This window comes from Eleutherodactylus coqui, chromosome 3 (assembly GCF_035609145.1).
Source record: "Eleutherodactylus coqui strain aEleCoq1 chromosome 3, aEleCoq1.hap1, whole genome shotgun sequence".
Taxonomy (NCBI): domain Eukaryota; kingdom Metazoa; phylum Chordata; class Amphibia; order Anura; family Eleutherodactylidae; genus Eleutherodactylus; species Eleutherodactylus coqui.
Window position 1 is genome coordinate 308,927,309 of NC_089839.1, and position 18,462 is coordinate 308,945,770.

The following is an 18,462-nucleotide window of genomic DNA, read 5'->3' on the forward strand; positions in this document are numbered from 1 at the left end:
TCCAGAGGAAGGCCAAAAAAACCCCAAGGAGGTAGAAGCCAAGTAGCCCATTTGGGGGAAAAAATTCCTTCCCGACTTCATAATGGCACACATCCACGCCTCTTAAGTCTGGTCAGAACAGCCGGTGGGGGACAATTCATGCATACAATCATCCAGCTTCTCACATCCCAATAATGCGCCCCTCTCAGACTCTGGTAACGGGTGAAATCTCTTCTCTGCTTTTGTAGAGGCGTCTAGTGGTCAACAAGCTCTACACAAGTGGAAGAGGAGGCCACTACACACAAGAATTTTATAGGCCAATGGGGACTGGGAGGACTCTCCTTTACCCACCTTAGCTCCCCACTATCTATGAAACAAATCAACACAACAACTTGCTGGCGTTTTACGTGGGTAGGCCACAGCTTTATTAATTTTCTCTTTTAACCAAACAACTTTTATAACTTTCCATCTTCCATGCCGCTTAAACTGCTTCGTAACTTTTTAACTTTAAACGCGAAAGAACCAGGCATAAGAAAGCCCCATAATGGGCCTGTACAGCCCTTCCATCCATTGCTGGCATGGAAAGAAATTTACCGCCATGAAGGATGCAGTATAACCCTATACTGCACTCCGCCCCCCACATGCCAGCCACAACGCCTCCTCTACCCCGTCCTGCAAACCTGACAAAAATGTGTCGGTGCCAATATCACTAAGGTGTACACCGTCACCCCTGAACATCCCTATCTCTCTCTTCTCTAACTCCCAGTGTCTAATAGCTACCCCCCCTATAGACTGAACAAACCTTGACATTTTAAAATTAACATTCTTCCTTGCTCTTTCTATCGCTTCCATATCCCGCGCTTCTCTCCAGAACCTTCTAGCCACAATATCCGACCAGACTAAAATAACTTTATTAAAAAAATTTTTAAAACGACATAAATCCTCCTTCATTAATGCCAACAACTCTCCCACTTTCACCTTCCCCAAATCGTTTCCACCCGCGTGGATTACCAAAATAACTCTGTCCGGAGACCGCCTGCTGACTTGCAGTACCTCGTGGAGCAGCCCGGTCCATTTTAAAACCTCGTATGCCGTGCCATTGCACGCATACGTCCGTTTGTCCCAGATGGGCACCCATCGGCCTTGCTCTGGCCCTCTTCTCGGCCCAATATATGTATGAGTGGCCCAATACCCACACTGTCCAGTTTGCACCTGTAGAATAAATCAAGAACACAGGGAAGAAATGTCCCCAACATCAACGTCCTAACCATTTTTTACAATACCCTCAAATCCGGCCTTACATAGGACCGGTATGCCTCCGACTTCCATCTACCGACCCTTTTTACTTCCTCACTCCGCAGACCGCATACAAAAGCCGACGTGGCCGCTCCAATTCTAAATGAATGAGAACCAAAATCGTTCGGCGCAAAACCCAGATTTTTAAGGCATGACCGCATTACCGTCGTGAACTGGTACCTTGTTAATGGAGCACCCGCCGCATGCACCAACAGCGGGCCGTCCCCGCTGTGGTGTACCATGAAATCCCTTACTAACCTTACTGGGCACCACTCTGTCCCCAGCGCTCCTATTCGCAGCCATTCACCCGCTCCGTACACGTCCGTTTTCGATTTTCTTATACGAATTTTAATATCGTCACTCCCGACCAAAACATCCGAAAATTGAAGACCTCCCGGCTTATTTCTACTCGCCGAGACCAGTTCCCCCAGCCGTAAAGCCGCAAAAAAGGCCAAGGAAAAAGCCGCTCTAAAAACCGTCGCTTCTTCCACGTTCACGCATACTGACCCCATGGTTTTCATCATCACACACAGCAGCTCGAAAGTGATCGGGCGTCTCCCATCCCGAGAAAACTTCTCTTTTCTCCATCCTTTCAGTATTTGTGTAAAAACAAACTCTTTTGTCACGTCGCGACTCCCGTGGAGGCGTAACAAAAACGCTATCGCCGATGCGTGTTTTTTCGCCGCATCCGCCGACGCTCCAAGCCCACGCAGGTTCGCCAGTATATCCAACGTTACCGCTCTAGCCTGTTCCGAGTTCGGAAACCCCCCCCCCCCCGGCGACCTCAAACCACTGTTTCCAAATTGCGTTATATCGTCTCCAAGTGGCTTCGGTTACCGACTTACGGACCAGATTCAGGAGCTCCTTTCTATTTGCCATAAGAAAGCAGGGCAACATACCCCCTCGACGTCCGCCGTCGGGTGAAGCTCCCTGAATTTCGACATCTGGAATCGAGAAAGAGCGTCAGCTTTGTTATTCAAGTGTCCTGGGACATGGTTCGCTTTGAACTTTATGTTATGCTGTAAGCAACACAAAACCAAATGGCGTAAAGCCGCCAACACCAATTTGGAAGCCGAAGACTGTTTATTCACCGCTCTCACCACTGTCTGGTTATCAGACCAAAAACATATACTTCTGTTGGCCAAAACTGGGCCCCATAGTTCAATGGTGACCATGATGGGAAAAATTTCCAGCAGTGCTATATTTCTCGTCCATCCTCTTTCAACCCAGGCCTCCGGCCACCCGGAGTTACACCACCTGTTACCAAAGATCACTCCAAAACCGCAGGCTCCGGATGCGTCAGATACTAACCCTAACTCTTCGTTGTCCACTTCTTCCCGTTGGCAAATGACCTGCCCATTGAAAGTTTCGAGGAAAACCTTCCAAATGTGCAGATCCGCCTTCATTTCCTTTGTCACCCTGACAAAATGCTGAGGCTCCCTTGCCCCTTTCGTTGCCAAAGACAATCGCCTTGAAAACGCGCGACCCATGGGGATGACCCGACATGCAAAATTTAGCAGACCCAGCAGCACCTGCATTTGATGCAGTGACTTTCCGCGCCGTACTAACCGTCTCCACCATTTGACGCAACCAAAGATGTCACTGGCCCGACCGTTTTTTCCGCCGACAGGGGGACGCCTGCTCTTTTCATCAGCCTCTGAAAAGATGCCAACAAAAAACCACATACGCCTGATTCGGGGGGCCCCACGAATAAAAAATCGTCAAGATAATGTAAGACCGAAGGGATGCCCGTCTCGAATCTAAGCATCCACTCTAAGAACGAGCTGAAAACCTCAAAATAATAGCACGAAATCGAGCATCCCATCGGTAAACACATGTCGACAAAATAGTAACCTTCTATTCTACACCCCAAAAGATGGAAACAATCGGGGTGTACCGGAAGCAAACGGAACTCTGATTCAATGTCCGCCTTGGCTAACATTGCGCCAGCTCCAGCCCGTCGAACTAGATACACAGCCCGATCGAAAGACGCGTACGACACTGCCGCTTGCTCTTTCGTAATCCCGTCGTTGACTGAATCTCCTGCCGGAAACGATAAATGATGGATAAGCCGGAACTTGCCCGGTTCCTTCTTCAGGACCAGACCCAAAGGCGAAACCCGCAAGTTCCCGAATGGGGGTTCCCGAAATGGGCCCGCCATCCGACCCAATTCCACCTCCTTCAGTAACTTCTCCATCACTAATTCTTTATTTTCGCGAGCCGATTTTAGATTGCCGCTGAGCCTAAGGGAATAAGACGGGTTATGCGGTATCCGGAAGCCCTCCGTAAAACCTGATCTAATTAGTTTTGACTCCTGCTTCCTGCGGTACCTGACGAGCCACTGCTCCAGGTACCTGACGTTCACCGGGGTTCGTTCCTGCGCCGGGCACCCCTGGTGTAGCTGCTGCTCTCTGTCGTCTAAAGCACCGTAATGCGGAGTGCGCTCCTCCGCATACTGAGCACTCGTGACGAAATTTGCACGAGGCGTAGAATCGGCAATGACCTTCGTTGAAGGCCCAACACGACCCGGAGGGTTTTGGGGCCACAGGTGCCTGCTGTCCACTGGCACCTGCGGCGGTCCCCTGAAAAAACGGCTTCACCGGCTTTTGCGAGAGGATAAGCTGGATCCATACATCCGTTGCCTTCGTGGCCCAGCTTATGTTCTTCATACCCGAAATACGACGACGAAAATCCTCGTCGTATCTCCACCACGCCGACCCTCCGTGCAGTTTATACGCACTGTGGATGGTGTTTATATATACCAATAATTCGGGACCTTTTTGAGGACTATGTTGACATGCTACGTGCGCCAGAATTAAAAACGCCTGTAGCCAATTACCAAACGTCTTAGCCACTTTTGCTTTTTTATCGGTCCCGCGCTCTGAGAACCGCTCCTTGTCGACGGCAATATGCTCCACCGACAGTAGTGACCATATGTCTACATATGAACCATTCTTAATTTTTTCAGTCAACTCTTCTGTCAAACCCACCCCCAGAGGGGCTACCCCGCAGAATAGAGTGTCTGCGAACTTCAAACCATCACCACCTGACTCTTCGCCCCTACGACTCGCCCCTTGCGAGCTCTCGGGTGCGTGAGCCACACCTTTTTCCACATCAAAACGATGTACCAGCGCTTTAAGCGCACCCATAAACTCCTCGTTACTCTTATCACTTGATGTTAAAGAGACATCCCAGACATTCTTGTAGTGTGACTCACCTGCCTTGTTCCTCTCTGGCCCCGCCAAGAGGAAGCTCGGGCCGGGTGGCGTTGATGTACGATCCCGCCTCTGGCCTGCGTGTCGTTCCGATCCCAATTCATGGGTGACACCACGGCTCCTCTGGCTCTGTGCACTGGATGCCCTACCGGCCGAAGATGCCAAATTATGCCTGATGTTGCGGGCAGCGTACCTATTATCTGCGGAAGAAGCCGGCGAGAGAGATGAAGTATCACGTGAAGCCCGAGCGCCCCGCTCACGGCCGCTGCGCCTATCGTATGCCGCTTCTGCCCTTCTCTGCGCGTCCAATACGGGGGTCCTTCCTTTCCAACCACGATCCTCTGGAGATGCCGAAGAGCTAGTAGATACACGCGCTCTTCTACTTGGCCTAACCCGCTGCGCCCCCTTTTCGCGCCTGCACTCCCCCGTCTCATAATACTTACCTCGCCCTGCTGCATGTTCCTCCATACCACGCCAACTTGCTCGCTCTACTGCCGAGCTGCCCGGTGAGCGCCCGCCTGTGCGCCGCTCGTACCGATCGCCCTGCCCTCTTCCGGGTGTCCTTACTGCTGCTGGCGCCTGCCGCTGTACAAAAAACCCTCGCCCCTCCCCCACCCTCGGGCAGAGGGGCTGTTGCCAACGCCCCATGTGCGCTCCTTATGGATGCTCTGCTGCCTACACTATCTTCACTGTCCCTACACTCCCTTCTCCCTAATCCCCTAAAGCCTCTCTTTGTAGTGCGACCCCCCCCCCCCCCTTCCCCCTGCGCTACCTCCACTTTGCTCTCCCTCACCACCACTAACTTCATCCGGGCTGAAAAGGGGCTCGCTCCCGTAGCCCCCTGTGGCCTCTTTCTGTAGTGCAGGCCTCCTGCCGGGACTACTTCCGGCTCGCGGATCCCTCCGCCTGTTGAGGGAGACACGTGTCCCGCTCTCCATCTCCCTCGCACTGCACAGCCGCGGGACTCCCCCTGCCCGCGCCGGACTTACCCGACCTCCGCACCGCTCCTCCGCTCCTGGTAAGTGTACCTCCGGCCTCCGGTCCCATTGCGACTCCACTCCTGCGATTTTCCCCCCCGCCTGGCTGCGTCCGCCGGGCGCTGCGACCGCGCCGCTCCACTCCCGCTCGCTCCCGCTGCTCTCGGACTGCTTCTGCCCCCTTTCTTTGCTGCTGGGCTGGGGCTCAATCTTGTTGGTGGTTGTCTTCTTCTTTGCGGTCTCCCACGTGGTTCTGCGCCGCTGCTCTCCGCTGGTGGCTCTTCCTCTGCTCTCACCTCCGGTGCCGCCGTTCCGAACTCTTCAGCCATCTTCATGAGCCACTGGGGACCCTGGCTGGCCACCGCTTCTCGAATTTGCTGCACCAACTGCTCCATCTTCTATCTTGCTTGCAGACCTCTTGCTTGCAGACGTCTTCCCTCTTCTTCTTCTTCTGCAAACTGACTCCTCCTCTTCCTCCTCTTCTCTTTCCTGTCACTCCAAACCCCCTCCCTGGTCGCTTCCTTCCTTTCCATATTATCACCCCGACTCCCAGTCCCCCACAGCTTCGTTAGGCACTCTGCTGTTTCTTAGAACCACTTTTAGGGTATCAGGTGACAAGACCGTTCATCGAATCACCACAACTCTCATCATTTGTTGAGTTTTGCAGCAAAACGACAGCTTCTTCTGGAGGCGGATTGTTTTGACAAAGAATGCAGTAGGACTTGTGACGTAACTGAAGCAGAGGCAGGGCATGCCACATATGGCCCCTGATGAGTGAGGGCCCATCACTGAACTACAGCTGCTTCTGTTATCAGTCTTTCCAGCTCAGTATGAGCTTCTCTCTGATCATGGTATGTTTCTCTGAGTATGTTCTTAGTAGAAGTGAAAGCAAATGGTAAATGTGGACTTTCTGGTGGGGTTTCTTGGCAGACTGGATGATGTAACGGTTTTGTCATTCGTGCTGTGGCTTTACTCTGCGGCATTATCGAATTAATGTGGAAAGTCAGAGCTGTAGACCCCATTACTGCACAGGCATTGTACATCAGGATATAACAGATTCTATTCTATTCTAGACCCGGTGAGCCGCCCTCAGATGGCAGATGGATGCGCCTATGAGGTGAGGTGACCTGCTGGGGTGAGCAGAGCATGAAATATGTCTAAGAACCAATTATTAACTGTAAGAACTGAAGTATCGGGTACCATGAGACTCTGTAAGACGGAGGTATTCTGCTATGGGGACATTGCATCGAGGGGAGACAACCCTCTACTGATGGGCCAATTCCCCACCCCATTGCTTGCACAAGTTCTCACCACCCAAGGTTCATAGAACAAACATGGAGGGGGAAATCTACAGCTGGTGATTTTGTAAAACCTAGCGCCATGATAAGGGGCCCACTTTCATCTTTGTTGTGGGGCCCCTTCTCTTCTAGGTATTGAGGGGAGAAAATGTGGTTTCACAGAGGCACAAAACCAAAGTGCTCGCCTTTTAAATGACTCTTCCGGCTCCTTACAATGTTATAAAAACGATGGTATGAAAAACAAAGGGGTAATAATCGCCTTACCAATCCAATACTGTTCTCGTTCTTTGTTCTCACCAGTCTCTGGTTATTTGGCTCTAGCGACCATAGGAGCGATAGTTCCGAGGCAGTCTGTGGCAAGGTTATTGGGCGCTTATGTGATTAAGGATCTTAACTGCCCCACACATGATACATTAGGATGGGTCAGTTGACCACACTGCTACAGCCCAGCCTCATCTGGAGAAGAGTTCCTGATTGCTTAGCCTCTCTTGAAATATTACAGGCTTCTGCAGGGTGTTGCTGGTTGTAGTGTTAGCTGTATTCAGTATTCCTTGTTTGCTTCTAGTATATTGTTTTTAGTTTAGCTTTGTTTCTTGACAGTGTAGCCTTATTCCCATAGCTATATCTAGTCCAGTCATTGCTTCTTATGCCCCTTTTACACGAGACGATTATCATGCAAATTGCTCTTTAGGGCTTTTTTTACACAAACCGTATTCACGCAGGAATTTCGTCACGTAAAAAAAATCGCAACCATGCGAAGCATTTGATTCCAATGCATTCATTCAGAAGAATGATTTTTGGCCATGTAAAAACATCACACCGGGAAAAATAGCACATAGACGGTCGTTTTCGGACGCTAATTTTATATACCATGTGAAAACATAAGTATTGCCCTATCTTTTGCCGAAATACGTAGGAAGCTTCCATAGACTTCAGTGGAAACTGAAGGAAGGGGGGGGGGGGGGGGAGAGGGAGGGAATTACCCTGCATACAATGCTGGGAAAAGAATACAGCTGGCCCTAATTAACCATTATTGGTCATTCCGTGCATTTTACAGCGATCACTGGTTTTCATCACTTCTGCGTATATTTTTGGCGTTGCGCAGCAGCGGCCCGTGTGAATGGCTGAAAAGACATGCATAAAGATCGGGATTTAATTGCAGCAAATCTTCCTTCATGCGATTTTATATGGTGCACGCTGGTGAACGTGTAAACGCATACGGTCTTGTGAAGGGGGCCCTGGGTTGAGCAGTTTGCACAATAATTGCGTGGTGTCAACTAATGCATTGAAAGACCAATCGGTGATAAATCACTTATCGGATCTTCCATGCGGACCACAAATCATTCTTGGTCTACTACTGCATCGTTCTATTTAAAAAGGCGGTTATTGCTCTATGAACAACGGCCTGTTTACAGCGAAGGAAGGCGGGTGGGCCTGAACGATCCTCACCCTGCTTCACCTGCATTCATTGAGAGATGATCCTCCTGTGTAAATGCATCATCTCTGGGACAGCTGTCGGGCGCTTGGACGTGTAAAAAGGGCTTTAGCCTTGTAGATTTTTGTTTGCTCTCCCTGTTTCTGCCTAATTCTGTTCTGCGCAGTTTAGCTCTCTTGTCTTTGAGTCTTAGTGCCCTCTCATTGTTTGCCAGGATTAGTATTTCAGATAGGGTTTCCATTAGGGATACTCGGGACAGCGGTGTCTGGTGTTAGGCTCAGTGTCGGGGATAGATTAAAGAAAGACTTGGGAATAGCTAGAATTAGAGCTCATTCACACGGACGCATGTGGGTTTGGGTCCATGAATACGTAGTGTATGCACAGCCCGAAACTTATCGATTACAGGGCGTATTTCAGACATTCTTGCATTTTTTTTTTGGTTTGTTTTTTTCCTGCTTTTTCTGACATGTTACTTATCCTATTAGGCCCGACCTCCCACGGAGCATAATAGGCTTATGCCATAGGCGTAGTAACGCTGTACTATCCCAGCGATCGAACGATCACATTTTCGTGTTCTCTTCAGGGACTAATAGACAGCATAAAAAAAGTAAATTAAGCTTAACTTTAAAGAAAAGAAAAAATTGCAGTTTCCAAATAAATATTTTTTTCCCCACATAAACCCATTTTAAATGGATACTATTTCTATTTTAAAAAGCAACACCGAAGCGGTATTACCACGTCAGACAAAAAATATATATATATTTTTATTTTTTTTTTATTGAACGCTGTAAAATATTTTTAAAAAGTAACACCAGAATTGTTATCTTTTTTTTTTTTTTTTGTTCACCTCCCAAAAAATGTAATAAACAATCCAAAAGTCAGAAGTACCTCATAATTGTACCAATAACTACAACTCTTCCCCCAAAAATACAATCTCCGCTGCTGGAAAAATGAACATGTTCTGGGTCTAAATGCAGCGATAGAGTCAATTGTTTTTCTTTGTACTATAGTAGTAAAACAAATGTAACCACATCTCTATAAACGTGGCATCGCAGGAATTGCGCTGATCCGCTATCATTATGTTGTTTTTACCGAATGGTGAACGACGTAAAAACGAAACATAAACAATAGCAGAATTTCTGGACTTTTTCCCATCTGCCCCTATATTTTAATGGGGTACATATAATGGGCTGTAGGACTTTTATTACAACCCATTTCGAAACGAACAAGCCTCCATACAGCCGAGTCATTGAGTTATGGCTCTTGCAATGCAACAATGAAAATCTCTTGTCCTTAAGGCACAAAATAGGCCGGTCACTAAGGGGTTAAGGCTCTGCTTGCTGCATCAGAAGCTCCATAGCAGATCTGATACAAAATCATGGACTAGGTACAGCAGCATGTCTAGCAGCTCGAAGGAAGCCCAGTGGTCCTCATTTTGGTCAGTGGGGTCCGTTGGGCGCCGTTCATGTTGGTTCACTGTTGGATTTGGGACTTCCGTTATTTTTGCTGTTTGGCTCCTATGATGTGGAAATAGCGCAAATGTGACATGCAGGAAGTTTTCTTCCGTAACCCCTGAATCTAGAGGTTACAGAAGCCCCTCCACCTTTATATAACTGAAAATACTCAAAGCCCAGAATCCAAGGTCATCGTGTAACTGTTCCCTTTGTGATCTCTTTGTGGCTCTAATCTCTTCCATTTCTCCTTTTATAAAGGTCTCGGTCAATGATGATACCGCCACCTTCAGGTGAGATGCGGGGGATTTTACTAGTAATATTTTGGGGGTTTTCATATTCTCAAAAAATTGCTTTGCAGATTTTTTTTTTATTTTTTCAATATTTTCAAAAACATTTTAAAAGTGGCTGAGTTCTTTACGGTCACTGCCTCGACAGGTAAGGCTTTTCTAGTTCACAATTTAAAGGGCTTGTCCAGGATTTAAAAAAAACCATGGCTGCTGTCTCTCAAAAACAGCGCCACTGCTGTCCATTGGTTGTGTGCGATATTGCAGCTAATCCATGTTCACTTCTATGGAGCAGAGCTGCAATACCAGATATAACCTATGGCCAGATGTAGCGCTGTTCTTGCAATAAAGAAGCCGTGTTTTTCTAATCCTGGAAAACTATTTAATTGTTTAGGTTTAAAAACAAACTTCCATGCTGGGAGTTGTAGTTTCACAACATCTGGAGAGCCACAGAGACTGCTGGGATACCTTAGTTTCTATGACTTTTCTAACTAAACCTGTGTTTTTCCAGTCATTCCAGCACGATGACCTCCGACCCCAGCGATAACTCTTCCGTCTCAGGATATTACAGGTAAGATGTGAAGGGCAGAGGTGTCCTTTATATTTATAGGTTCTATCCTCCTAATATACTGGTTTTATTTTAAATATATTTTAAAATTTTTGAGGTTTTTAAATGTAATTATTACCATAAGAAATGTGACTATTAGAATTCTGTCGTTTTCACACCGTCGACTGGAGCAGTCGCAATACAATGAACTCTAAAGCTCACCTGTTAGCTTTGCTGTGTATCCTAGGGCAGGGTCAGCAGAGTAATTTCATGATCATTAGAAGCTGGGGGAGCCAATAAGGAGCTGACTATTAACTAAGCTTTGTCTACTGGCGATGGCAGGCCATGGGAGGTTTTATAAATGTATTTGTGTGGGAGATATGGAGACTAAAAAATGGACCTCAGACCTAAAAAAAAGATATAAGAAACAAATTCAACAGGTTGTCAGATCACAGCAGGTTATCCCCTATTCACAGGATGGCTGATTGGTGAAGGTCTTACTGCTGAGTCTCTCGCTGCTCCCAAATTTGGTCCCTGCCACATCCAAAAGTTTCTGCAACAGTGGTCGCACATGCACACCGCAGCTCCATTCCCTTCAATGGCCCTGCCGGAGGTAGTCAAGGATCAAGCGATCATCAGCTTTCGGCGGTCCCATTGAAGGGAGTGGAGTGGTGGCTACTGTTGCTGAAGCTTTAGGGATTATTGGGGCTTCTAGCTGTTGAAACACCTCTACCAGTCACCACCTTTTACCAATAATATGCTAACCGGTGGAGACGCCCTTTAAGGATGACTTGTCCTTATGATACCGTATCGATTTGCTGTGGGGTTAGAGCTCGATCATGGCTTGTTACATTTTATATTGTCATCCAGTGCCGATTTGGACACATCCAATAAGTCTATCCAAAAGGAAAGTAAATCCATGGAGGAGAAAATAGGCGCAAGTGGACAAACGCTTAGGAATCGGTTCAAGGTAATTTGAGAATCTGTCAATCTAAAAATTCAAGAATTTCTGTGTTTTTTTTCTTTTTGTTTTTTTTTTGCTTGATGCTGATGGCACATAAATGTGTTCTCTTCAAGGGGTTGTCCGGGTGTGAGACAAACCTCAGCCAGATCTATTAAAACAATAAATGCAGCAATACTTGCCCATCCTTCCCTCCGTTGCCCCACCCTCTCAGTCCTCCCAGCCTTGGTTTAGGAACAGCTACTACTTGCAGCCATTTGGAGGCAGCAGCGATCACATGGTGTTCTCTAGGCATCACTGCTTAGATGCTGGTAGGCATGGTGCTAGGGGAAAGGCATGTGACCCCTGCGGCCTCTGATTGGCTGCAGCAGCCAGGTCATAGCAGTTCCTGAACAAAGCCCGGGAAGACAGCAGGGCTGCAGTGCTGTATCACCCACCGAGAGGACAAGCAAGTCGTGCTGCATTTAATGTTCCAACAGATTTGGCTCCATATTTAAAAAGTTGTCTCACACATGGACAACCCCTTTAACCCTTTGCAATCCAATTTTGGATTCAGGGTTTCCTAGGGAGTTTTCTCTTTCTGCCATTATACAATGGCGCCACCTGCTGGCTAGAGTCAGTACTGCGGTATTAGACATGCTGGAGAGGCCCCCAGCAACAGAGCGGCCAATAATATACAGTAAGAATACCCTGCCGGACGTCTTCCGACATCGGAAGCTGTATAGCCTTCAATCAGAATGTCTTTAGATGTCAGACAGTGGATTGGAAAGGGTTAACGGAGGTCTGTTATTACATGTGAAGCCCCTGGATTGTCCCCAGCACTACATGGGCACTAAGGAGTAAAGTGCGATGAGGCTGCAGTCTTCACCGAGAAATTACTCTTCTGCTGCGCTGCATGCTAATCCGATACAACCCAGCCAATAGGAGGTCTGGCAGCTTCTACTGCTCCTGGCTTTTAACTCCTCTCTAGCCGCTTCCTTCACCTAATGATTGAGATTTACAAGTCGGAGAGGACTGAGTAGAGCGGCGCCGCTCTATCTGCAGGACCACCGATTGGACAGTTTGCAGCTCATTAGCATATAGCGCATGGCTAGACAAATGAGTGATGAAGGCTGCAGTATGATCTACACATAAGGCACATGGGCCTGCAGGCTGAACCTCGCCTGCTACATTGGTTTATATGGCCCACATACGTTGAGGAGCTTGGAGGGTCGAGTGGTCATTTGTCAAGGTGACACTTACCAGGCTCCCACCCAGAGGGGGACACAGCCTCGGCCAGAACAGCGCTGGGACTCTTCCAGACACCCCTGGGAGAGGGATGGCCAATATGCATAGGAACAGGAGATAAGGTTGTCACGGGTGACACCACCATTCCGTTACCCACCGGCATGACCCTCGGCGGTAATTAAAGGAGCCATAGACTGTGTAACAAGGAAACACAGGATGACATCGGTCCTGCAGTCTCAGTTATCTGACAGGAACCACTCCTGGCAGGGGAACTCTCCAGAGGAGGATAGGGGTAGGGTCACAGAACAGACACTCTTGCAGTACAGTACCTCTGCATGGGGTTCTCGTCCTTTTCTGGACACACTCACTCTCAAACTCTCTCTTCTCTTGCTCTCTATTGGCTCCTGGCATTGGGGTCTTCAGGATACCTTTCTTCTTCCATTCTTCACCACATGAGAGTTGAAGGTATCCCCATGCGGCTGGCACACTCAGGAACTCAGGAGAACTGAACTCTCCTCCTCTCTCACTCATACTTATCTCTCACATAGCACTTGACAGTCTCATGCAAACATTAACCTCTCATTTGCTGGAGCTGTGCAATACACATAACAAGATGACCAGACAACTTTGCACAGCGCATCTACAAAAGACACGACATGTATGACATTTATGGAGGGGCCAGGAATCTACATTCTGGGCCACGGCACTCTCATAAACAGCACTTTGAAGGCAACCATAATGCTGATGTGGCCCTTGATATAAATGAGTCTGCCCCCTGATCATTAGTCATGATCACACTTGGTGGCCATCTAGTTCTATCTCTCAGCTTCATACGGAATGGCGGACTTCCTCTAGTAACTCCTGTCATTATTAGCTTTCAGGTCAAGAAGAGATTTTATACAAATCAAGAATTCTAGAAGACCTCAAGACTGAAAGGTTCTTGCTTTCCGTGAAGAAGGGGGGCACAGGTGAGGTTATTCAGATCACTGACTGTCCTGCGGGAAAATGTCTGGCCAGGGATGCCCAAGGAAGCTGTAAGCAATAAAATGGACGTGTGTGGGTCAAACTACGTTCTTCTTGACTGGGCCGAAGTTTGATGCATATGAGGGTCCCATTTCACTCTCTTTCCTCAGTGGGGATCCGTGTTCACAAGTGTGAGAGATTTAGTTTGGAGCCTCTGTTACTGATGTCCTTGAAAATCCCTGATGAAATAGCTCTGCATATACCGGAGTGCAGAACTGTGCTGAACGGTACCGAATATAGTCAATGGATTCCGTTCAGCAGCGTTTGAGTCAGGCGTGCCGAATCTGGGGCTTCCGCTTTTGCCATTGTATGACTCTGTCTTAGTATCTGTGTAACGGTAAAAGACAATGCAGGTCAGCGCTAGCCTCAACGAGCCCGAATTCTCTCAATCCCCTCCAGACTGCTCTCTGTAGATGGTGCAAGGCTATTGCCAAGCAGTTGCTTCTTCCCTCCCTGTACTGGGCTGGTGTTTGCACGCTGCCTGTGGCATGCTGCATGCTGCTGCACAGAGCGCAGTCTGCAGCCCCTCCTGGGCCTTATACCTGTATGTGTCTGTCCAGCAGTCTGCTCACAATCTGGAGTGATCTACACATTACTATACCTTTTGATAGAGGTGTTCTGGCCTCCGCTCCCTATGTATTGTCCAGGCAAGGCATCAGATCTACTGACTACATACAGTCATTTCTATACTCCATATGGTCGGCAGAAGCTGAATTATTCCCTTCTACAAAGTTAGTTAGTGGTGGTATGAGATGAATGGAAGAATCCTGCTACAGTGTGGGGGAGGGGTGGTGGGTGTGGTCTCGCTTGCCTTCTGGACTTCCCCTTTTAATTACCTGCATTCTGTGTATTTGTACAGATGGATTGGTTCCTGTAGTCGGTTTCCAGGTCATCGATGATAAGAAGCGCCTATTGCCTTCTGCAGACCAAGACGTCTACGTTGATGTAGAAGTTAAACAAAAGGAAAGGTGGTTTGGAATCTACTATTATAAGTATATTTACATATTTAAAGAGCCACTAACCTAAAAGTCCTGCACTTGTAATAGTGCAGTCCATTCAGGCGAGCTGCTATTATCGTTCATCCTTATGTTTCTGGAGCTTCTCAGCGCTGAGAATCTATGATGTATAATAACGATCATGCAAAATTTCTGGACTTGATCATTGATGATTATATATAGATGGACACTATAGACAGGCCACTCTGAAATGGCTGATAACAGGGAACAATAAATTACACAGGAGGACAGACTTTATATTTAAGGGGGCTGCACCAAGTTTTAATGTTATCCCCTATCCACAGGGGGGGAAAATGTTATGATTGATGGGGGTCCAACTGCTAGGATCCCCACTGATTCTGAGAATGGGGGTCCGGTCAGTCCCTACGTGAATGGAGTGGAGGTCGCTCAGCACTGGGGATTATGGAGGTCAGATGCTTCAGCAATCTCCGGCACACTCGGTGAAGTGAATGGAGCAGCACCTGCGGGACCTCCGCTCCATTCACTCCGGGAATGAGCAGACCCTGGGAGTCGCTGAAGATCCTAGCAGTTGGACCCCTAGCAATCATAAACATATTCCCTATCTTATGGATAGGGGATAACTTTAAAACTAGGTACAACCCCTTTAAATGTGGTTTCTAGGACTACACTATTCATGGCCTCTCCTCAAAGTAGGTCATCAAAAGTTGATCATCGATGGTCTGCTACTCGGGATCCCCGATTATCAGCTCACTGAAGAGGTTGCAATGCTTGGATGAGCACCGTAGCCTCGTCTCAGGCCTGTGACATCATGTTCGTCAGTTTGGGAGCAGCTCATCTCATTCATGTGAATGAGATTGAGCTGCAGTATCAGGCACAACCACTGTACAATGTACGGCGCTGTGCTGGTATGGAATGAAATGACAGCGGTGCTCACCTGAATTTGCTATCACTTCTATCAGATGATTCTGAGTGGCAGAACTGATGTACGTATTGATGACCTGTCCTGAGGTCATCAGTAGTACAGTCCCGGAAAACCCCTTTAACTTTTTAGAGTCTGCTGATTAATATTCCTGCAATAGGAATGAAGCTGAAGAGCCGACCTTCAGATAATGTCTCTACATTAGGGGATTGCTATCTGAGGCATTCTCTAATACATTCTGCAAAGTAGCTGCATTTAAGAGACGCCTCATTGAAATGGAAATGTAATATCATTGCCTCCTATTTCGTGATCATGTGTCCATAAGGGGGCGGCAAATCATTGCTGCTAAGCAGAATATGCTTTTACACTGGCAAAAAGAGCAACATAGAAGCTACTATTAAATAAAATGAATCTATATAGAATTTTCCATCTGTCCAAAAACCCAACTGACTGTTGCAGACAAGCGCTATGTTCTGTGTGCTCACATATATATATTTTATTTCTTCTAGTAGCCTCTGTGCAGATGCATTGAAGGGCGCAGACAGCTGTAAGTGTTCCACGTATTTATCCTCCAGGAGCCTCTTCTATCAGTCAGGTTAGAGAGTAGTAACTAGGAGCATCTTTATCTCTGAAGGACCCACCACAATATATTCAGCCTATTGATTTCAATTTGCACGGTGTAATGCGACATTTCTCCTGTGGGGGTGCTGCAGGGAAATTGAGCACTTTCTACCAGGTTGCTTCACGGATTATTGCTGATCTCTGAGGGTCCTGGCAGCGGACTATCCTGTGATCTGCTTTATTACGAGGGAACCCATCTACAAAAAAGTATTTTTCAAAGTGGAGGACCCATTTAAATAGAAACCACCCCCTTTAAAATTCTACTACAGATGTAGCAGGGCTAATGAATGTTGGTGTGCTACAGAGAGGGCATGGTGTGTCTGCACTTCTTGTATACTGTGGGCAGCCATGCAAATTGTGTTGCATCATGTAGTGAACCTAATCTAGTAACTTAGGCCACACTACATATTACAGCTGGTGCGCTACCTTATGGCTCTCCGGCTCGTGTCTTCTCAGTTCAGTGTTACACTGGATGTATATAGTGTGATATAGAGACTGGTGGGCCATCAGCAATGTTGTGTGTGTCAGGCCTAGCTATATCCCCATCCATTTTGTGTGTAGGTAGATTGCACTGGTAGTCAGTCCACCTTTCACCCAGTTCCTCAGGCCTGCCAATAATCGCATTTAGAAAGGCCATTGTCTGACATTCCCCTGGACAAGGGCTGTGATGTGAGTGAAGCCCCATTTACATGCAACGATTATCGCTCAGAATTCGTTAAAACGATGGCTTCTGAGTGATGATCGTTATGTATAAACTCTTCCATCTTTCACTGTTTGGGTGAACGATGATTTTTAGGTGAGCATAAAATCCATCGTTTAGCCGTAGAGAGATAGTGAGGACCGCACGCTGTGTTCTCCATGGGAGCAGCGGATTGCAAATCACAGCACGTGGGATACAATGTAAACAGCTGCTGGAGGCTCATTTCTATGCAAATGAAGCGGATAAAGTGCTAATGGGCCTTAGTGCTCATTAGTACTTTATGCAAAATGATCGCTAGAACTGTCACTTTCAGTCATTTGAAAGATTGTCTTTGCGTGTAAATGAGCCTTTAATAACCCCCTTCCTTTCTTCTCCCACCTGTATCTGTTGGTGTAGAATTAGCACGAGTTAACCAAATTGCGTGTCCATGTACTTGAAGTCTTAGGAGCATCATTCACCTAGAAGCTTCTTGGAGACACTACAGAGCCAAAACCCATATCAGGAAAAATCTTTTAATAAGGGTTATTGGTTGAGTGCAGATCCTAGCCTGATATGAATTATATTTTCAGAATCGGGGCGGGCCAGCTGAACAAAACGCATCTACACTCATTGGGGTGTGGGCCCAGAGCGCCCCCAAATGGCGTATCCATGTACCTGGTTATAATGTACGTGTGATGCTTGATATCGCTGAATAGATAAAACCATGACTGGGAATATGGCAGCATATATTCCTGATCAGAGGATCTCCTGCAAAGATATGGCCGAAATGTGGAATTATGGCTTTCCACAGGTCCATACGCATTTACCCCACCCTTCTCTGAATGACTGCAGAGGGGGCGGGTGAGCTGTGCTCTGGGGAAACTTTAAAACTAAGGCCCAATGTCCACAGGCAAATTTGACTTGTGGAATCCGTGCGGGAGATCCGCAAATCACGCCGCCCCTAGAGGAGCACGGGCATCTGCAAATGGATTTAAACCATGCGGATTTGATTTGTGGACCTTTTTGGTCTGGCAAACAAATCTCAGCAGGCTTCATTTTTCTGCAAATCCCACAGATGTGCGGCGGGTCTGCGGGAAAGCAGGAGATGAAAAAAAACTGTACTGCGCATATCTGACGGCGAGCCTCGAGGACCATGCGCAGTACAGTGAAACCGGAAGTGGAGGGATCCGTGCGGACGCCGCTGTCAGGGAAATCGGGTAAGCGGGACTTACTGGCTGCGGGCACAGGCGGATTCTGTGCGTGCCGTGGACATGAGGACTAAGGAACTCAGATTGACCCAGTGTCAGACCTTCGGAGATGCACGCAGCGTAAGGACTTTTTAGCTACTTCCCATTGCTTCAGTGGCTCCAAATCAGAACCTTGGACCCGCACCCCAAATCAGAACCTCGGGCCCGCACCCCAAATCGGGTACCTTTTCGTTTATTTTCTCCTTGTTTTATTTTAAAATATGGCCTTGTTGTGTGAGCCTGTGCACTCCTTATAGACTCCCATGTGACAACCTTTTTGTATATCGTATGTGTGTATAACATATATGTATAATAATATTTGC

General features: G+C 47.5%; 1 protein-coding gene across 1 annotated transcript in view; it reads left to right on the plus strand.

Moving 5' to 3' along the window:
* Positions 1-18,462, plus strand: part of FYB2 (FYN binding protein 2) — a 103,973-nt gene that overhangs the window by 20,973 nt on the left and 64,538 nt on the right. The window contains exons 8-14 of the mRNA XM_066597880.1: positions 6,541-6,584; positions 9,913-9,944; positions 10,450-10,509; positions 11,356-11,455; positions 13,548-13,641; positions 14,556-14,664; positions 16,102-16,139. Coding sequence (XP_066453977.1) covers positions 6,541-6,584; positions 9,913-9,944; positions 10,450-10,509; positions 11,356-11,455; positions 13,548-13,641; positions 14,556-14,664; positions 16,102-16,139 — 477 coding nt within the window. The remainder of the gene's footprint in view (positions 1-6,540; positions 6,585-9,912; positions 9,945-10,449; positions 10,510-11,355; positions 11,456-13,547; positions 13,642-14,555; positions 14,665-16,101; positions 16,140-18,462) is intronic.